The 22,844-nt window shown below is 41.9% G+C and overlaps 1 protein-coding gene across 1 annotated transcript in view; it reads left to right on the top strand.

Annotated features, from left to right (window-relative positions):
- Positions 1-22,844, top strand: part of LOC121281425 — an 84,611-nt gene that overhangs the window by 55,467 nt on the left and 6,300 nt on the right. The window contains exons 10-12 of the mRNA XM_041194370.1: positions 6,261-6,355; positions 14,357-14,506; positions 20,944-21,021. Coding sequence (XP_041050304.1) covers positions 6,261-6,355; positions 14,357-14,506; positions 20,944-21,021 — 323 coding nt within the window. The remainder of the gene's footprint in view (positions 1-6,260; positions 6,356-14,356; positions 14,507-20,943; positions 21,022-22,844) is intronic.

Genomic DNA, 22,844 nt, shown 5'->3' on the forward strand with positions numbered 1-22,844 from the left:
CAAAAACCCCATGTCACTTTTATACTTTACTCTGCACTCTCCGCAGATATATACTCTTGTCCAAAGCTCTACCCAGCTTTAACAGAATCACTTCTCCCTGCTTCACCAGGATGAATCTTTCAGTGTCCTTTTAAACAAAGTCTCCTTCACTCAACCCTTTGAAGGTAATCAAATGGACCCATTGTAAGGTAGCCTCTGGTGATTCTGTGGGCTTTAACTCTTCACAATCCTTGTTTCCTCAAACCTGGGTTCTGTCCTCACCAGTCCTCTGCTTCGTGGTAAACCCAAAAGCGGTCCTTTTCTTCTGCCTGGCATAGCAGCACCTGTTGTGTGGTCTTCCCCAAACCCTCTGTCCAACTGCCTTTGAAAGTCTGTGTGTCTGTAAGCAGCAAAAGCAGCTTACCTTCTCTATTGTGTCCAGATGTTACAATTTTCACCTTGCTTTCAATAGGTTTTGACCCTGGCCCCCATCCCTATGGCAATCAAGTCACATGGGCATGTCTTTGGTCAGACTTTGTAGGTTATATGCCTCTTTCCAATGCTCCATTTCATATTGAATTAAAGAGACAATTTAAAACATAACTATCTTATAAAGTCTCACATTTGTAAAAGCTCATTGTAAACCCTGCTGTCTGTATCCAATCCTGTACAAAGTCTTATTCACCAAGTTTTGGGAGGGACCAAGAGGGGAGACAGAAGAAAGGAAGAACCAAATGACGAGGACCAAGCAAACAGCGCAGAAACTCACCAGGGGTAAAGCTCCCCGTAAGCAGCTGGCCACCAAGAGTGCCCCAGCTACTGGCAGCGTGAAGAAGCTACACTACTACCGGCCTGATACCATGGTTTTGCGGGAGATTCACCACTACCAGAAACCCACTGAGCTGCTGATGAGCAAACTATTTTTCCAGCACATATGTGGGAGATCACCCAGGACTTCAAGATCAACCTGCGCTTCCAGAGCTCAGCCATCATGGCCCTGCAGGAGGCCAGTGAGTCTTACCTGGTGGGGCTCTTCGAGGGCACCAACCTGCGCTCCATCCATGCCAAGCAGGTCACCATCATACCCAAGGATGTCAATCTGGCCCAGAGAATCCAGTGGGGGGAGCGGGCCTGAGCTAAAAAAAACCATAATCCCTATCCTCATTAGTCTACATTGACTCCTAATCCCTGCACTTTGAGTTTAAAATTCTGGCCTTTGTGTTTAATCCCTACATAGCCTCAAACCTCCCTATTGCTGCTACCTATCCCAGCTCAAGCCTTCCCATTCCCATTTCTTGTGGGTCTCTCCATCTAGCCCCCACACCCCCCCACCCACCCATTCCAAGTTACATGCTGTGGAATTCCCTACCTCCTCTACCACCCCACACTTACTTTTTTATGATCACCTTAAAACTCAAATCCTTGACCAAACTTTAGTTATCCCACCTCTAGCTTGGCGTTCATTTTTTTTTACTCGTACTTCTGTACTCAGGTATTTTTTTTCTTCTGTTCAAGGCCTTTCATAAATGCATGTTGTTGATGGTAATCTTTCCCTGTAATCCACTTTGATCTCCCATTTATTTTCCCCATTTCCACTATGCCACCATCTCCTGATTCAGTAATATCACTGCATGAGTAATCCAGAAGCCCAGGCTAATGCTATGGGGGCATGGGTTCAAATCCCACCACGGCAGTTGGTGGAATTTAAATTCAGTTAATAGAATCTGGAATATAATGTTAGTCTGGTAAGGGTGACCAAGACAACTATCATTGATTGCTGTAAAGACCCATCTGGTTCACCAATGTCCCTTTTTAGAAAAGAAAACCTGCCATCCTTACCTGGTCTAGCCTACATGTGACTCCAGATCCACAGCAATGTGGTTGCCTCTTAACTTCCCTCTACAATGGCTGAGCAAGCCACTCAGTTCAAGGGCAATTAGAGATAGGCAACAAACGCTGGCTTTGCCAGTGATACTCTACCCCATCAAAGAATAAAAATTACCAGTTTTTAAAAAATATTTCGGTACACTTTTATCTGCTGCATTATAAAAATGGGAAAATCCTTTATTTTATGTCAGTATTGTCTTAGAATGTGGTCCAATTTAATCAAACAGTAAATAACAGCAATATTAGGATATATTTTAATAATTTGTAGTAATTGTGAAGAGGGAAATATAAAACACACTCAAACACACAGAGAAAACATGTTGCATATTACAAATGTAAAACTTGGGGATTATAATTCCCAATTGAAGTTTATTAATACAAGGTTTCTAAACTAATCCAAACTCCGGTTACTGCCTACCAATTTCTTTTACCAGTCTCTGCTCCCATCGCACCCTTAGTGATGGTCTGCACATTTTGACAACTCTCCACCATTCTGAAGAAATGTTTATTGCCAGTTTCCTGTGGTGGATCAGCCAAGCTCTTCAGGTGTTTACTGTCCTTTATGAAGATCATGAAATCATAGTTCCCTAGGTCACTTGTTTTTAATTCATTTGTGGGATGTGGGCATTGGTGGCTAGGCCAGCATTTAGTGCCCATTCCTAATTGCCTTTGAGAAGGTGGTTGTGAGCTGCCTTCTTGAATCGCTGCTCTCCCTGTGGTGTAGGTACACTCATGGTGCTGTCAGGGAGGGAGTTCCAAGATTTTCACCCAGCGACAGTAAAGGAACGGCGATATATTTCCAAGTCAGGATGGCAAGTGGCTTGGTGTGGAACTTCCAGGTGGTGGTGTTCCCATGTATCTGCTACCCTCGCCCTTCCAGAAGGTAGTGATCGTGGGTTCAGAAGGTTCTGCCTAAGGAGCCTTAGTGAGTTTCTGCAGTGCATCTAGCGCATGCCACTCTTCGTCAGTGGTAGAGGGAGTGAATGTTTGTGGAAGGGTGCCAATTAAGTGGGCTGCTTTGTCCTGGATGGTGTCAGGTTTTTTGTGTTGTTGGAGCTGCGCTCATCCAGGCAAGTGAAGAATATTCCACCATACCCCTGGCTTGTGCCGTGTAGATGGTGGACAGGCTTTATGGAGTCAGGAGGTGAGTTAATCGCTGCAGGATTCCTAGCCTCTGACCTGCTCTTGTAGCCCACAGTATTTATATGGCTAGTCCAGTTCAGTTTCTGGTCAATGGTAACCCCAAGATGTTGACATGGGGGGTGGTGGGGGGTAGGGTTCAGTGATGGTAATGCCATTGAACGTCAAGGGATAACGGTCAGATTCTCTCTTGTTGGAGATGGTCATTGCCTGACACTTGTGTGGTGCAAATGTTACCTGCCACTTGTCAGCGCAAACCAGGATATTGTCCAGGTCTTGCTACATTTGGATACAGACTGCTTCAGTATCTGAGGAGTTGCGAATGCTGCTGAACATTGTGCAATCATCAGCAAACATCCCTACTTCTGACCTTATGATAGAAGGTAGGACATTGATGAAGCAATTGAAGATGGTTGGGCCTAGGACACTGCCCTGAGGAACTCCTGCTGTGATGTCCTGGAACTGAGATGATTGACATCCAACAACCATAGGTACTAGGTATGACTCCAACCCCCTGATTCCTATTGATTCCAGTTTTACTAGGGCCCCTTGATGTCACATTCTAGTCAAATGCTGCCTTGATGTCAAGAGTAGTCACATTCGCCTTACCTCTGGAGTTCAGATCTTTTGTGCATACTTGAACCAAGGCTGCAATGAGGTCAGAGGCTAAGTGGCCCTGGCGGAAGCCAAAGTGAGCGTCAGTGAGCAGGTTATTGTAAACAAGTGTCGCTTGATAGCACTGTTGATGACCTCTTCCATTACTGATGATTGAGAGTAGACTGATGGGGTGGTAATTGGGCAGGTTGGATTTGTCTTGCTTTTTGTCTACAAGACACACCTGGGCAATTTTTCACATCGCCAGGTAGATGCCTGTAGCTGTACTGGAACAGCTTGACTAGGGGCACAGCAAACCTGGTGTACAAGTCTTCAGTACTATTGTTGGAATACTGTCAGGGCCCATAGCCTTTGTGCAGTATCCAGTGCCTTCAGCCGCTTCTTGATATCACGTGGAGTGAATTGAATTGGCTAAAGTCTGGTATCTGTGATGCTGGGAACCTCTGGAGGAGGCCGAGATGGGTCATCCACTCTGGCTGAAGATTGTTGCGAATGTTTCAGCCTCATCTTTTGCACTGATGTGCTGGGATCCTCCATCATTGATATTTTTGGAGCCTCCAACTCGAGTGAATTGTTCAATTGTTCACCACCATTCATGACTGGATATGGTAGGACTACAGAGCTTAGATCTGATCTATTGGTTGTGGAGTCGTTTAACTCTGTCTATCACTTGCTGCTTATGCTGTTTGGCATGCAAGTAGTCCTGTGTTGTAGCTTCACCAGGTTGACATCTCATTTTTAGATATGGCTGGTTTAGCTCCTGGCATGCCCTCCTGCACTCTTCTTTGAGCCAGGGTTAATCCCTTAGCTTGGTGGTAATGGTAGAGTGGGAGATACGCTAAGCCATGAGGTTTCATATTGTGGTTAAGTACAATTCTGCTGCTGCTGCTTCTAATGGTCCACTGAGCCTCATGGATGCCCAGTCTTGTGTTGCTAGATCTGTTTGAAATCTATCCCGTTTAACTCGAATGGTAGTGCCTCACAACACAATGGAGAGTGTCCTCAATGTGAAGACAGGACTTCGTCTCCACAAGGACTCTGCTGTGGTCACTCCTACCGATATTGTCATGGACAGATGCAGGCAGGTTGGTGAGGATGAGGTCAAGTATGTTTTTCTCTCTTGTTTGTTCCCTCACCACCTGCCCCAAACTCAGTCTAGCAGCTATGTCCTTTAGGACTCAGCCAGCTCAGTCTTTGGTGTTGCCGAGCATCTCTTGTTGATGGACATTAAGTACCCCACCCAGAGTACATTCTGCTCTCTTGCCACCCCCAGTGCATCCTCTGAGTATTCAACATGATTTATTGGCTGAGGGAAGGCCGTATATGGTAATCAGCAGGCTGTTTCCTAGCCCATGTTTGACCTGATGCCATGAAACTTCATGGGGGTCAGAGTTGATGTTGAGGACTCCCAAGGCAACTCCCCCTTGAATGTAAACCACTGTGCTGCCACCCCTGCTGGGTCTGTCCTGCTGATGGGACAGGATATACCCAGGGATGGTGATGATGGCGTCTGGGACATGATCTGTAAGATATGATTCCGTGAGTACGACTATGTCGGGCTGTAGCTTGACTAGTCTGTGAAATATCTCTTCCAATTTTGGCACAAGCCTCCCGATGTTAGTAAGAAGGACTAGGTTGCAGGGTTGACAGGGCTACGTTTGCCATTGTCGTTTCTGGTGCCTATTCTGGTTGATGCTGGGTGGTCTGTCTGGTTTCGTTCCTCCTTATTGACTTTTTAGCAGTTTGATACAACTGACTGGCTTGCTAGGCCATTTCAAAGGGCATTTAAGAGTCATCCACATTACTGTGGATCTGGAGTCACTATGGATCTGGAGTCACATGTAGGCCAGACCAGGTGAACACAACAGATTTCCTTCCCTAAAGGACATTAGTGAACCAGATAGGCTTTATGACAATTGTTTCATGGTCCTCATTAGACTTCTAATCCAGATTTTTAATGAATTCAAATTCCACTGTGGTGGGATTCGTACCTGAGTTCCCAGAGCATTATCTTGTGTCTCTGGATTATCAGTACAGTGACAATGCCACCGCCTCCTCACATCAGGGAACTCATACCATCTGAAAGCCAGTTCACGATACACCTAAAAGATGCATAATTTGCCAAATGTACAGACAAACCACTAAACTTTTATAAGTAAGTGCCTGGTTCAATTCTAGAAAACTTGCTTTCAGAATCCTTTAAAGTTTGAAGGGGGAAATTATTTTTAATGCAGCCCCGTGTCCCCCAAAAACTTAACTACAATACCTTAAACGCAAATAATATGCTGTCCTTCATGTTGCCAATGGACTTGCCTGCAATTGCACGTAAACCCTAGCATCCTTCTTTCCTGTTCCTCATAGGACTTGGCGGTAGTTTCCTAGGCTGTAATACATATTTCATTACTTGCTATCCCAACTTCACAAAAGGATTTGGCCCGGAAAGAATGAGTGCCAAATATACGAAATAAAACTCTAAACCGAAGAAATTTGCCAACAATTTTTCACTATCTTTTTGCCCACTGCTTAAAATGGTTGTTTTCCCTGCACTTTAGAAAAATGTATTGAATAAAATTATGTTTATCATGGCTGTAGTGCTGTAACTGAATCTTATGCTGTTTTCAACTATCATTTTTAATTAGGTAAAACGGTCTCTAAATTACAAGCAAGCAAGGAGATCACTGTTGAACAGAGAGGTTTACACGCAATTTCTCTCCCAGTAAAACAAAAAAAAAAGGTAAGAGAAAACTAGTGTGGCATTGTGTAAGTTGCAATTTTATATATCTTGTAATGCTACTATTGATTTCCATTGTCAGTGGCAACTTTACTCCCAGGAAGGAAAACACTGCAAAGTAATTTGTCACATAAGGTTGGCCAAGGTCTATATGCACACCCTGAAAGACAGCAAGAAGCATGATGAACCTCCATATCCACTGTGCTGTCAAAGTGTAAATCAATAGCTGCACGAATAATCACAGGAACTTGTAAACCCATGTGTATATACACACATCCTTATCCTGCTAATCTACTTTACCTAATCTCTATTGATGAGACTGGGGATACTAGTAAAATGAAGAGATTGCTGCACAGCCTGCATCTAATTTTCTCGTGGTATATCTACAGTTCCTGGGTGAAATAAAATGCTAAATACATGAGATAAAAACAAAAAACTGCGGATGTTGGAAATCCAAAACAAAAACAATTACCTGGAAAAACTCAGCAGGTCTGGCAGCATCGGTGGAGAAGAAAAGAGTTGACGTTTCGAGTCCTCGTGACCCTTCGACAGAACTGGGTTCTGTCGAAGGGTCATGAGGACTCGAAACATCAACTCTTTTCTTCTCTGCCGATGCTGCCAGACCTGCTGAGTTTTTCCAGGTAATTTTGTTTTTGTTTTGCTAAATACATGAGTCTATTAGGTGCCTTTCTAAATCTGAATAACAATAAGGAACAAGCTGTCATAGTGGTGGGCAGAACAGCGACTATTAGGCTATTTAAACACACAAACTGGGAAGAAATTCTTCAGTTCTTCAGCTTTTATTGTCCCGTATAAATGCTTCCACGCTCTGAAATCAGGCATCCATTGTCCAAGCAACCCATGATAGGCAACCCAGTTCAATGACTCATACTAGGCTTAAACCAAGTCCCAATGTGATAAGCGTTGTGCTCCTCATATGACTGATGCCATTTACAGAGTATTCAATGATGGACCATTTCCCCTTTTTGCTAAAAATCCTTCCCGTGGCTTGGTCCTATATTTTACACATGACCTGAGTAAGCCATTTCCTTGTATATTTGAGTTCTGTAACACGTAGAACTGATTGGACACAGCTTATGTGTTGGATAAATGCCCATGAATTGTGAAATACGCAAGTAGAGAACTTATTCATGGGACAGAATTTTCTGCCTGTAGGGCGGGCGGAGCAGGAGCAGACGCATGTGGGCGCAGACCCGATCGGTGTCCCCGATCAGGCCCGGGCTGCCATTTTATGTGAGCGGGCCAGTTAAGGCCCGCCCAGGGTGACGCGCACCCGGAAGCACTGTGCGCTCTCTGTGCGGGAAGGGTGGGGGTTGCCTGAGCCGGGAGTGCGCTCTTTCATGCATTCATTTAGTTTTAAGTCCAAAAAATTTAATAAAGTGGCAAGAAAATTTTTGATGCCCCTCATGTGAAACTGTCACATGAGCTGGGACACGTGCATTAATTTCAATAAAAGTTTTTGTCAAAATTTAAAATCATTCATGAAGCCTCATCCCGCCCATGGGTGAGGTTCCATGAAAAATGTGAAGGCCGCCTGGGCTCTTTGCTTGCCCACCAACCTTAAGATTAGATGGGCAGCTCTGTTAATTGTTTTAATTGAGAGTAGGCCTTTGACAGTTTGGCAGGTGCGTGCCCGCCAAATTGAATGTCTGAATGACGCGCCAAGCCGAAGATTCAGCCCGTGAGTTACAACATTAGATTTAACAACTTAAAATATGCTACTAGATGCTTCTTTCTGTGGTTGTAAGAAATAATTCTAGATTCCAGAAAACTAAATCGGGTATCTGAAATTCTGAGCACTGAGAGACTTATTTCTGCAGCAAACAACACAGGTTCTGCACAGTCTATCCAGGTTTTGGGGACATAACTTTCTCCATTCAGTAGTTTTCAAATCATCTGATTTTAAACAAAAACTGGAAAAACTCAGCAGGTCCAACAGCATCTGTGGAGAGAAAAACGGAGTTAATGTTTCAAGTCCGTATGGCTCTTCTTCCGAGCTTTTATCTGATTTTAAAAGTCGGATACAATACTATCCGCGTGCTGCTTAATGTTTTCACCAATACCACATAACAGGGAGTTTGCTGTCATTTTGCATCTGAAATCTCATGTAAGTGTATAATGGCTAAGCAGTAGCAGGTATACCAATACCTGTTCTTAATTATAGATCCTAATCTATAATCTACCATTGATGTGCAACTTGCATATATTTACGACTTTGTATGTTTACCTGCCAAATTGGATCTGGGTTTCTGCAAAGCCAACTGGTTAGAGTTTAAATAAGTAGAGCTGCATAACTCTCCTTGCATTTCTGCCAGCTGTGGAATCCCTTACCACAAAAAATTATCGCATTAACTGTCATGTCATATCTGGTGCTATATGATCAATTCTAAATGCATTTAAAAGTGGTCCCTTAAAACTGGCGGAACATTGCATAACTGAATGGCATGCGTTTCAGAGATATGGTAGTTATGTTTTGGAATCTTATAGAGAATCTTATAGAGAATAAGTAGCAAAATTCTGTCTAATTATTTTAAGATGCTGCTAATTATCCTGCACCTCCATACAATCTCCCTCTGCTTTTCTGAAAGGGTTATAAAGTTAAAATATTAACTGAATTTACTAAACAATGGACAAATTAGTGAACAGTGATAGGAAACACTTATTCACATTAGAAAGTATATTATCTAACTGGGGGACAAAAAAAGAAAGATTCATAATTTATTAGCTTTCCCTTTTCCTTTTATTGGTTTATAGCTAACTCTTATATGCTTAGCTTTTTTCCTCTTAATTTTTCTCTGTGACATATCGGCTAGTATATCTTTTTATTCATTTGAAAATTGTGCTTGGACTATCTTCTGTCAGTTTATGTAATATATTCAATAAACAAATGCAACCACACTTCACCTGTCCTGTAGATTTTGTTTTCATTTTTATAATTGATACTTGGATTCCAAAATTACTTATCATTACTTAACTGGACAAATTACACAGATTGTGTTTGTTCAAAAAGCGGGGTTGTTCCTTCCTTTGAACCTCCTTCTCTTCCTTTGGGTACTATACCTTAAGAGGGCATTGGTGACCATAGACTTCATCCATGATTATGCTTGGCAAAGTACTTCAGTGGTTCAGTGCTGTTGCCTTTTGGAGTATGTCAGCTGCAGGACATTCTTCTAGGGAGAGGAACAGCTAAAGGCTCTGGTCCACATTGGTCCTAATGACTTGGGGAGGGATGTAGTCTCGCAATCAGAATTTAAGGAGCTAGATCACAAATTAGCAAGCAGGACCTCAAATCTCCGGATCACTCCCAGTGCCACGTGCAAGTGAGTACAGAAATAGCATGAGGCAGATGAAAGCGTGGCTGAAAAGATGGTGCAGGAGGGAGGGCTTCAGATTCCTGGGACACTGGGACTGGCTCTGGGAAAGATGGCACATGTACAAGCTGGACAGATTGCACCTGAATAGAGCCAGGGCTGAGTTCCTTGCAGGGTCATCTTGCTAGTGCTGTTGGTAGGGCTTTAAACTAACTCGGCAGGGGTGTTGGAACCAGGAAACAATATTAGAGAGGAATACCAGAGTGCACAAAACACTGGGAGAGACAGATAGCACTAGTATAGAAAATAGTAAGTTAATAGGTGGAGTCGGAGTAAGGGAGAAAGTCGTGAAGTATAAACTCAGGTTACTATGCTTGTATGTGGATGCACGGAGTATAGTAAATGAGGTTGTGGACTTAGAAGCACATATTGCCATGCAAAATTATGATGATGTAGTGATAATAGATATCTGGCTCAAAGAAGGGCAGGACTGGGTGTTAAATATTCCTGGGTACAAGACGTTCAGAAAAGATAGGAAAAGAAGAATTGGAGGAGGGATGGCGGTATTGGTTAAGGAGACCATTGCAGCGCTGGAAAAAGAGGATGTCCCAGAAGGTTCGAGAGCAGAATCAATTTAGCTAGAGATAAGGAACAAAAAGGGTGCAATTACATCGCTCAGTGTAGTCTATAGACCACAACTAGTGGGAAGGATGTAGAGGAACAAATCTGCAGGGAAATTACAGAGAGATGCAAACATTATAGAATAGTTTTAATGGGGGTCTTTAATTACCTGAATGTGTACTGGGACAGTGGTAGAGTAAATGGCGGAGAGGGGAAAGAGTTCCAAGATTGTGTTCAGGAGAATTTTCTACAGCAGCATGCATCCGGTCCAACAAGAAAGGTTGCTCTGTTGGACATGGTTGTTCTTTTATGTAAGGCATCTGCCCCTAGTCTGCAACCTCTCCCCTTTGTGTTCCAACTTGTCCTGCATGAATACAAATGTAGAGCATGTACACAGAATGCCTAACAGGCCAGATGACAAGGATGCCTGGCATGTGTAGGTGGTGTTTGGTGCTATGGTTGGGATAAGGACAGGGCAGGTGAAGGTTTATGTGTGAGAGTGAATGGCGATGTCCCTTGAACTAGCAGTGGGTGAGATCCTCGTGGATATGTGATGGGTTTGTGTGTGTGTGAGTTAAGAGTGATGAGAAGAATGACTTACCCTGGCGGAATGGAGATCATTGGTCGCCTTTCAGCACTGGGTGGCTGTCCTCTTTTGCAGGGCACTGCCACCACCTCCCATGCTGAATTGGTGACCTTGCTTGCTGGCCTTTGCCCAGAGAGGGTGTAGAAGACTTCACGGTGGGCCTCCACTGTGTCCACCTGAGGGAGGCATTGCTAAATTTGGAGGCAGCATGTTTCCTCCCTTTGGCAGCCATGACTTTCCAGCAGCTTTTGATCCCTTAGAGAGTGCTGGCTCTGTGCAGGGACACTCTTTAAATATGGTGCCCAGATTATTGAAGGCCTGAGGTAACAGCAGGGTGGGCGAATCAGAGGCAGCCCCGCCAGCGATCCGGCGTCTTTCCTGTGAATGCAATATTAATGAGGTGGGACATGCTGGGAATGGAGCAATACGGCGCAAAAATCCACCTTTGCGGCCGGTGGGTGAAACTACTTTCTTCACAACTGCTAATGCATTTAGTGCAAATCTGGGACAATTCCACCTCTCGTATACACTTGCCCATATTGTGTGAAATTGGTGCTGGGATCACTATGCCACCACTACCTACACTGCTGATTGGCCGTGTGTCCGTTTATCTGGGGAGAGGGAAAATCGGATGCCTGTTAGTGCAGACTACACCTCTTGAAAGGGATACTTCGACAGAAAGACTTGAAAATGGCAGACAAGGCTGCAAACACTGCAGATAGGATATCAGGCTCTTTGAGGTTCTTGCCCAGGCAGTCAACAAGAGGTGGCTGTTTTCCACAGGAGGCAGGAAGCCTTCCAGCTAACACTTCTGAAACTAATAATGTTAGGATGCATCGCAATGTAAAAGCATTAAAGTATACTATGAAATCCAGAGCAGCTATTTTAAGTGGTATTTGGCGCTGATGATATCACATTTGAAGTGCAGTGCAATTTATTTCAGTAAAGATTATTGCAATATAGGAAACAGTGACTAGATTTCAAAAAGTACTTCAATGGTTGTACACAACTGATGTTTGTGAAAAGTGCCATATAAATGCAAGTCTCTTTAATGATATTCAGTTATTAGAGAATGCAGAGAAGGGCAATGCAGTTGGTGCTAGATGTTGAGGAATGATAGAAAAATCCAGAGGACAATAAGTCCTCGCTTTAAGTCACCTCACTTAACATTATTTTGCTTTGAAGTCATGCAGTCTTTAGGGCTGGTAATCCTGATTTGCATTGGCATTTTTGATTTAATGACATCGCATGTTGTTGTTTCACATTGTTTTGCATCGATGTGATGTCAGGTTCTGCGATCCGATCAGCGCTCTTCTGAAGCAATTGGAATTGTTTGTCCGCACTCCAGAGAACAGCAATTTTAAAAAAAACCTCTGAAGCAAGTTCTCAAAGAATATCCAAACCAGGTTTTCTTTTTTTAAGGAACATATTAAGACGGGGCTGCTTGTTTCTGTGAAACAAAAGCCCATTTCTTGACTCTGAAAGCTGATTTTAATTTGGAGCCCAGGTGTGCCTGCTGTGGAGCTTTAAATTGGGTGAGGCAGCAAGGCCATTTTAAAGCCTGTGAAAGAGATGCATTTGATACTGTACACAAGTGAAATTACTTTACTTGTCTCAGGACTTGTTTGGTTGATGAAATGGATGAGACTGTTGTGGGGGAATTGCTTGCGTCCCACTGATGGAATTGTCCATTGACTCTTTAGCTGCATTAAGTCTTCAATGAGCTGAAGAGAAAGACTGTGCTGAAACATCACACCCATGAATTTTGTTAATGAAGTGACGGTCAAGAGCTTTCCAACTCATGCAAAAGGCAATGGAAATCTTCACGGAGGATGACCTAAACAGAGAACCGAGTGCCGAAGTGAACAGGGTGATCAATAATGACATTAACTGCTAAAGAAAGATCTTCTGGGAGAAGCAAAAGAAAAGCGCCCAAAAGTCCTTTTCAGGACTTTTGTTGATCCTGGCCCTTCGACCAATTCACTCCACCAGGGCCTGGCTATTGTAATTAAAAAAAACAAAATCACTCCAACTTCAGGATTGAGCTCCTCAGAAAAAGAGGACCAGGATCTCAAATCGAAAACTAAGATCTTGACACCAGGCACCCCAAAGCACCATTGGTGTTGTCTTTGAAAGATCCTCCAAATTCAGTGGCAAGAAAGGCGGTGCAACAGCAAGGTCTTACTCCAAGCCAACATGCCCAGCATCGGGCACTAAAACACTCAAAGTCATCTCCACTAGATGTCCTCAAAGCATCCCCAAAGAGGTCAAACATATCCGCCATCTCATGATGACTGAACAAAGTGAAACATTTGGGAAGGCACCAAATAAGAGATTTTGTCAGGAACATAGGTGAATTCAGGGCACTGGAAAGAGCGCAAAACCTCTAAGCAGCTTATCTGACTGACCCTCCAAACAGCATCTACCCATGCAAAGCAGAGTGTAAAGATTGCATGGTGGACTTCTGAACAAACTCTGAACCCACTGAACCAGGAAGCAAGTCATCTCTGAATCGGAAGGACTGCCTAAGAAGGAGGTGACATTGACGAATATTATCGATTTTTGAATTTATATAGTATTTATTTTATATTTAGTGATTTATTAACTTTGCAAGGTGTTTCTGCTAGGGATGCACAGTACTGCTCATGTACAGTATTTCCAACTTTGTTTTTTCTGGGCAAAGAATATCTGAAGGAATCCAGCTCCAATTTTAACTGATTCCCATGAGAATCCACGATTCACTTAAAATTGTTTCACTTAAAGCCACGATTTTCAGAATGCAATTACAACTTTAAGAGAGGACTTGCTATAGTCAATCTTTTTTATCTTGCAAAGAGAAGACTAAAAGGAGATATGGTGGTCGTTAAAACTATAAAAGGTTTGGACAAATTGGATCCAATTAAGATTTACTGTTGTGTACAGAATTTAAGCACAAAGGTATTATATTTACGAATTGAAATAGGGAATGCAGGACAAACTTGTTTTTTACAAAAAGGGTGGTCAGTATTTGGAACCAATTATTTGACGCAGGTGGTGGGATAAAAAACCTTAGTGTTTTATAGATAAGCTAGACAGGTTCTCATCAACAGATGGGATTTGAGGTAATTGGAAATACACTAAGGAAATACGGTGGATAGTTGGGTTAGATGGACTGAAGTTCTTTTGCATCAAACTAGTCAGTGTTTGTCCCTGAACTAACACCACCAAAAAAAAACAAGTTATGTGGTCATTTATCTCACTGCTTGTAATGTTTGTGAGTTAAAAACTTCAAAATCTTTTAATGAATAGGAAGATTTAAACTGCCCATTGGGTATATCAAAACCATGAAGGAGTTTATAGAGAACACATATATAATTTACCACGTCTACCTACAGAGCAAATCGTTCCCAACAGAGTTTTAATTTATTGTGTAATTCCTTCATAGCCAATGTTAACAGTTGTCAAATGTTATGACCTTTTTTTAAGATGAACGAAGAACCATCAAGTAGGCAGGTAATAAAATGCAAGAAGAAAGTTAATTTTGCAGAACCACTAAAGATTGAATATGCATCAGAAATTTCTAGGATAAAAGCACTAAATACAGAGCTTCATTTTCAACTAGAAAAACCAGTATTGGTAAGTTGTAAGCTATAATCCAAATACTTGAAAGAAGAATATGACTGATTTAATTGCATGTTCAAAATGCTATATGTCTGTCTCTCAAAAGAATGCATGTTTGTAATGTTATCTTATTTGCTTTAATTAAACAAAATGTTACAGGGGGCTTCATATACAGGTTAAAGTGACCACAGTGATTTGATACACGTTAAGAATATAAAGAAGCATAAGAGCTGGGCACTTCTATTTTCTTCAATAGAAATAACAGTTGAACAGATGAAAAATTTAACCATTTGCAATTGGCAGCATTAAGCACTAATCAGCCCTTTTCAGGATTTAAAAAGAAAAGTGTCCCAACGCTCCTCAAACTGGCTCATTGTAAGTAACATTGTTATACATTGGTCAAATAGTTGGTCAGGTACCCCAGCCTGGAACCAAAATATTGGCTTCTTTTAACAACAATCTGTATTTATGTAGCTCATAAAACATAGTAAAACATTCTAAGGCACTTCACAGGAGTGTTTTCGAACAAAATTTGACACCAAGCCACATTGGGTAATATTAGGGCAGATGACCAAAAGCTTGGTCAAAAAGATAAGCTTCAAGGAGGAAAGAGAGGTAGAGAGAGTTAGGGAGGGAATTCAGTATCTTAGGGCTTTGGCAGCTGAAGACAAGGCTGCTAATGATGGAGTGATTGAAATTGGAGAGCATGGAAGGTCAGAAGTGGAGGAGTGCAGATATCTCTCTGTTGTAGGGATGAAGGAGATTTCAGAGATAGGGAGTGATGAAACCATGAAGGGGTTTGAAAACCAGGATGAGAATTTTAAAATTGGCTCCTGGTAAGCAACAATGTAGGTCAACAAGCGCAAGAGTAGATGATCAGTGACTTGGTGCAAGTTAGGACATGGGCAGCAGAGTTTTGGATTATGTCAGGTGATGGGAGGACGGCCAGGAAAGCATGGAATCGTCAGGTCTAGAGGTAACAAAGGCATAGACAAGTGTTTCAGCAGCAGATGAACTGAGGCAGGGGTGATGCTGCAGAAGTGGAAATAGGGGGTCTTAGTGATGGCATAAATATGTGGCCGGAAACTTAGCTTGGGGTCAGATATGATGCCAAGATTGCAAAGGTCATTTTGCTTTCAAGTTTGAACAATTGACCTATGATAATAACAGCTATTTTGACCTACAATAAAGTGAATTCTAGAAATATTGCTCTCCAATCAAAACACAATGTTATAAGACCCCATAAAATGCTGAGTAAGTTTAAGCATAAGGTTTGGAAAATACAGCAGCTTGGCAAGTGAGTATAAATGTCACAAACTGACACCAGCACTTCAAACCTGAAAAGCTTGATCCAAGAAAGTGATGGCCTACTTTAATATAAAAGCAAAATACTGCGGATGCTGGAAATCTAGAACAAAAACAAAAATACCTGGAAAAACTCAGCAGGTCTGACAGCATCTGTGGAGAGGGATACAGTTGACGTTTCAAGTCCGTATGACCCTTCATCAGAACTAAGACATATAGAAATGAGACGAAATATAAGCTGGTAGAGGGGGGTGGGACAGGAGAGCTTGATAGGGGGCCAGTGATAGGTGGAGGCCAAAAAGAGTCCAAAGGAGTACCAAAGATGTCATAGACAAAAGGACAAAGGGGTGTTGATGGTGGTGATATTATCTAAAGGATGTGCAAATGGGGCCATTAAGGGAAGCAAGCTAGTGGCAGATGGCCCTAGTGCGGGTGGGGTGGGGGGGAGGGTTCGAAATGGGCTAAAAGGTGGAGATGAAACAATAGATCGAAATAAATTTAATAATAGGAGGGAAAAGAAAAAAATAGTGTAAAAAAATTATAAATTATTGGAAAAAGGGGGATCGGAAAGGCAGTGGGGATGGAGGAGAGAGTTCATGATCTGAAATTGTTGAACTCAATACTAAGTCCAGAAGGCTGCAAAGTCCCTAGTCGGAAGATGAGGTGCAGTTCCTCCAGTTTGCGTTGAGCTTCACTGGAACATTGCAGCAGGCCAAGGACGGACATGTGAGCATGAGAGCAGGGTGGTATGTTGAAATGGCAAGCGACGGAGGTCTGGTCATGCTTGCGGACAAACTGAAGGTGTTCTGCAAAGCGGTCACCCAGTCTGCGTTTGGCCTCTCCAATGTAGAGGAGACCGCATTGGGAGCAACGAATGCAGTAGACTAAATTGAGGGAAGTGCAAGTGAAGTGCTGCTTCACTTGAAAGGAGTGTTTAGGCCCTTGGAAGGTGAGGAGGGGGGAAGTAAATGGGTAGGTGTTGCATCTTCTGCGGTTGCATGGGAAAGTGCCGTGGGAGGGGGCTGAGGTGTAGGGGATGATGGAAGAGTGGACCAGGGTGTCCCGGAGGGAACAATCCCTGCGGAAAGCCGCCGGGGGGGTGAAGGGAAGATGTGTTGGGTAGTGGCATCATGCTGGAGTTGGCAGAAATGGCGGAGGATGATCCTTTGAACGCAGAGGCCTGTGGGGTGATAAGTGAGGACAAGGGGGACCCTATCATGGTTCTGGGAGGGAGAGGAAGTTGCAAGGGGGGTGTGAGGCCTACCTTCTCAGGTTCTCAAAGACATCTGAGGCACCAGATGCTCCTTGTTGAACTGCTTTAGCTGCCCTCTGAAGGGGAGGTTGGAATATTTTTTAAAAAGCCTACTACAAGTAAGTGTCCATAGCTAAGCTTCCAGAGTGAAACACTGAATCAAAATACCTGGTTACCAATTTAAACAGAATCACGGTTAACCTATGAGTTTTCTAATTGTTGAAAAAGAGATATGTCGAAATTTTTCATCTTGCATTCATCAGGATACTTGCAAGAATATCAATGTAAGGGGAACACAACAATTAATGTTGTACATGAAGAAGTGCTAATTGGTTGGCAAGTGGACTCTGGTAGAGCCATTGCCATGGAGAATGCACCAGTGATGATGATCAATAGTTAGCTGTCAAGCATTGTTTGTTTGAAATTTAAACCAGGTAGCTTGACCCTGATAGGGCACTGCCTTGACCAGAAGAATGAGTCAGCGAATGGTTGTCACTTTTTTTTGTTTAGCTGAAAATGATGCAATGTGTGTATATGTTCTTTCTGTCTGCAAAGAACAGGGCCTGTGTATTAATAGATGTAGTTTCTAGTACATGCAAATGCATCATACTGCGAGCCCAAATGACGATCTTAAATTGGTTGTCAGCATAATTCTAAGAATTAAAACTGGAAGCTACATATATTAATACACAGGGCCCTGTTCTTTGCAGAGCTGAAATGGAACACTGGCCTGTGTTCAGGCTGAAAGAACAACACCTGAAGACACAGATTTAACTACAGGAACAGCATTTAATTAGCATGCTGGCTAGCTCCCTAACATATATGCTAGCTGACCTTCAAACTTCCAAGTCAGATGACCTCATATGTAGAACAGAATATAATTAAAAGCTGATAAGTCACCGGGGCCGGATGCAATGCATCCAAGGAAACTGAGAGGAGTTAGGGAAATTGTGGATACACTGGTCATAATCTTCCAGTCCTCCTTCGGAAAAGCTTTGCTGCCAGAGGACTGCAGAATTGCAAATATTACACCTTTGTTCATAAAAGGGTGCAAGGATAAGCCCAGCAATTACAGACAAGTTAGTTTAACCTCAGTGATGGAAAGTTTTTAGGAATGATAATTCAAGCAAAATTATGTTACTTGGACCAATGTGGATCAATTAAAGAAAACCAGCACAGATTTGGTAAGGACAAATCAAGTTTAACTAACTCAATTGAATTTTTTGATGAGATAACAGAGGGTTGATTAGGGTCGTGCAGTTGATGTGGTGTACATGGACTTCCAAAGGCATTTCATAATTAAGTGCAGCATAACAGGCTTGTCGGCAAAGTGGAACCCCATGGAATAAAAGGGACAGTGGCAGCAAATATACAAAGTTGGCTGAGTGACAGGAAACGAGTGTTGAAAGTTTGTTTTTCAGCCTGGAGGAAGATGTATAGTGAGGTTCTCCAGGAGTTAATGTTAGGATTCCTGCTTGTCTTGACCTATGTTGATCTTTATTAATGACCTAGACTTTGGTGTCCAGGGCACAATTTCAAAATTTGTGGATGACACAAAACTTGGAAGTACTGTGAACTGTGAGGTGGATAGTGATAAACTTCAAGAGGATGTAGACAGGCTAGTGAAATGGGTGAACAAGTGGCAAATGAAATTTAATGCAGTGAACAGTGAAGTGATACATTTTGGTCAGAAGAATGAGGAGAGGCAATACAAAATAAAAGGTACAATTCTAAAGGGGATCTGCAAAAGTGTTCTAAAGTATATGGGATCCTGGGCTTTGTAAATAAGGGCATGGCGTACTCAAGCAAGGAAGTTACAATGAACCTGTGTAAAACACTAGTTCAGCCCCAACTGGAGCATTGTGTTCAGTTTTGGGCACCACACTTGTGGAAGAGTGTGAAGGCATGAGAAAGGGTGCAACTTAGATGGTGAGAGTGGTTCCAAGGATGAGGAACTTGTGCTACGCTGATAGGTTGGAGAAGTTGGTACTGCTCTGCTTAGAGAGTAGATTTATTGGAGGTTTTCAAAATGGGATGGGGTCTGGATAGAGTGGATAGGTGGTGAGGAAATAGGAGTAGATCTCTAACAGATCACTAAGATTACAGAGGTGTTACCTCAGGAAAGCAACATTGGCACCATGGGAGATGAACTTGCTGCCCTCTCTTGGGGTGACAGCATTCCTGCTGCCACTCCTGCCACTGTCAATGCCTTGCTGTGTCTTGCTAGTTCAGGCAGAGGTGTTGCAAACTGCAACCTATAGAATCAGAGCTGCTCAGGGTCATCCTTCAAAGCCCTCTGCAGTCACCTCCATTGTAACCTTCCAACTAAGCCCCAGCGATTGTGGAAACACCTCATATGAGCACCCGGAAAGGAAAACAAACATAAAATCCAGGCACTAAGGGAATGTTCAAAGATGAATAATTTTATTGTGTTCACATGTAGTAGTGATTATCTTGATTAAGTTATGATTTGAAAGTGCATTTGGTGTTTTTTTTTTTGCAGTTAAATGAAGGAACTCTTGGGTGCCTCAGGGAGATCCGTTTGACATGTTTGTCAGTTTAAATAAAGGAAGGAAAAAACTTTTGAAACATGTCCCCTCATGTGACACCGTCACATGAGTTGGAACATGTCAAAGAATTAATGTAAAAAATTTTTATTACATTTTAAAACACTTCATGAAACCTCATCCCCTCTGTGGATGAGGTTTCATGAAAAGTGCAATGGTCACCTGGGCTCTTCACCTGCCCGCCAACCTTAAGGTTAGATGGCAGCTCAGTTAGGTACTTTAATTCGTTTTTAACAGGCCTTAGTAGGCCTTTGACATGTCTCTGCTGCGCACCTGCCGAACTGAGGATCAGAATGACACACGGTGACGTCGGGATGCCTGCCTGATGTCACCGCGCATCATTTTACGCGTCAGTGAGCAGGCTCCGGCCCCCGCTAGCCAGCGGGAAAATGCCACCCCTTAAATTTGCAAATTTCACTGAGCTTTTTTTGATTGTCAAATACTTCAAAAATATTGAGAGCACATATGGGGACAACTTTTTTGTGGCTTTATGAAAGAACCTAGAAAAGCTTCCCATCCCCCTCAAACTTCTAGTCTGCAGCTTGGACCTGATTTTGATGAAGCATAAATGTGAACCTTACTTCAACTGAGAAAATATCCTCTAAGATAAGTAGAGATGACAACCTAAATTAAGTTCTTGAACAGCAATTCATTTTTATCATCTTCCCTGTTAAAATTTGTAATGAAATATAGGTTGTGAAAGTACTTCTAGTAAATGAATTACAGTTTTTAAACTCTTGTCTTATTAGGAATGGCACGTTGGGCATAGATTACATCATTCACTGCCATTTATTTGAAGGCAAAGTCCCAGTGACCAAATTTAGGACTATGTCACTTGCAATTGTTACAACATGAATACATTTTAATGTAGTCATTGATGGTAACAAGTAAGATAGGCAAAATGAAACTGAGGGACCTGTGTTAATTTTTTTTGTATCTGAGTGCAACATATGCGGTTCAAAAAAAATTGTATTATCCCACTAATCTGAAAAGTTTTTTCACTTTTTTTTCCTTCCAATCCTTTCTCTTCCCAAAACAGGATATTAGCTTGGAAGAATGCTTATTTTATATTTTAAATGCAATAGTCTGCATTGTTTTGATTTGTTGTTATGAAAGAATCAATTTTTTCAAGTGATTAATGGCTAGCTACTATGACTGCTATACTATTTTAGCTGTCTGCACATTTAAAAAGAATTATGGTGATATGGAAGATTCTTTTTGTAATTATGTGAAGTGGCATGAAAGGATAATTTATTTGTATGAATAATCTATATTGTAAGCATGTGGACAAAACTTTTGCAATAGCCATTGATTTTTTTTCTCCACAGCAGCAGATTGTAGAAGCCAACAAAATTAGTGAGCCTATACAGACAAGCACACCAGTTGAGACACTTAAACAATCAGCAGTAAGTTTATAACTCTGCCAGTGTTTACAATACCACATGCAATTGGCACAAAAATTGAAAATATAAGCCTAATATTTTCAAAATATTTACTAAGTTGTGCAATAACATTTGGCACCATAGTAATGATCAAATTATTTTCTTCAGGAAATAAAGAATTTTTAGCTATAAGTTCATTGATATTAAATGGGTATCTTCACACATCTATCCAGATGGCTAAGGCCATTCAGCCCATCTTAGATTATCCATCCAGAAAGCTTCCTGATATCTCTCCTGAATTGCAATTTTACCAGTTTGAACATCTGTCGTCTTATTTTGCTATCATTGTTTAGTTATAAATTATCTATTCCCACACTTTACTGCCAGTGATGTCACCAGATTGATCATCAAAGAATTATCATAGCTTCCATAAATATCTATTTTTTAAAGTTTTTCTTTTCGATGCATTAAGAAAAAATTGCATTTATATCACATAATCCCAAGTATAATTATATCCCAAAGCCTCATATGAGTGTTAGACAAAATATGACACTGAACCACATAGAGATAGCAGGACAGGTGACCAAAAGCTTGGTTCAAGAGCTAGATTTTAAACAGCAACTTTACGCACAATGCAGAACTTTGGGGAAGGATTCCAAAGCTTGGGGCTCAAGCAGATAAAGGCCTGTCTGAAAGCAGAGGACTGATTAAAAATTAGAGATGTGCAAAAGGCCAGAATTGGAGGAGTACAAAAATCATTGAGGTTTGTAAGACTAGAGGGAGCTACGAAGATATGTAGAATGAAACCACAGATAGAATTTTAAAATTGAACTGTTAACAGGCTGATGGCCAATGTAGGTCAGTGAGTGCAGGTGTGATGTGTAAACAGGACCTTATGCTAGTTAGCATACAGGCAGCAGAGTTTTAGATGACCTCCAGTCTGCAGATGGTGGAAAGTGGATAGCCGGCCAGGAGAGCATTGGAGCAGTTGAATCTAGATGTAACAAAAGCAAGGATGACCATTTCAGCAGTAAAGGTGGCGGTGGAGGTGTATAATTTTACAGAGGTGGATGTAGGTGGTGGAGAGGATATAATACTAGAAATTCAGCTGGAGGTCAGGATGACAAAGTTACAAAAAGCCTGATTCATCCTGAGTCTGCGGCCATGAAGGTAATAAGAAATGGTGGCCAGGGAGTGGAGTTTGTGGCAGGAACTTGAAGTCAGTCTTTCCAATATTTAATTGGAGGAAATCTCTGCTCTTCCAAACTGGAGGTCAAGACAAGCAGAGTGACAAATATGAGATAGTGGATGGGATGGGAAAGGTGGTGATGAGATAAAGCTAGGTGCTGTCAATGACATTTTCAGATGATACTGAAGGGGCAGCATGTAGATGAGAAAGAAGAGGGGACTAAGAATATAGAATATTGGATGGCTCCAGAAGTCTCATTGTGTAAGTGGAAAGAGAAGCCATTGTAGATAGTTCTTTGGCTATGACTGGTTAGGTCGGAATCAAATCAGGTGAGGGCAGTGCCACCCAGCTGGAAAATTGAGGAGATACATTGGGAGGAGGATGGTGGCTGAAGACACTTTCAAGAGATGTTTTATCTTTCCCTGATTAAATCTCGTGCCTTTCTTTGTAATTGGGAAATTGCTACGAGAAGTTGAACTCCTTTAAACAATAAGTCAAGGAAGTAACTAAATTTTTTTTATAAAGTCGCAAACATGTTTGTAGTAAACAGTGTGTGACTCATAAAATACATAAGTTGAAAATGCACAGGAGATGTGGCAGTAACTTAGCTGTTTTAACAATATCAATCCTGACTTCCTGCCTACTTATAATTAAACGT

This window comes from Carcharodon carcharias, chromosome 8, assembly GCF_017639515.1.
Source record: "Carcharodon carcharias isolate sCarCar2 chromosome 8, sCarCar2.pri, whole genome shotgun sequence".
NCBI classification, from domain to species: domain Eukaryota; kingdom Metazoa; phylum Chordata; class Chondrichthyes; order Lamniformes; family Lamnidae; genus Carcharodon; species Carcharodon carcharias.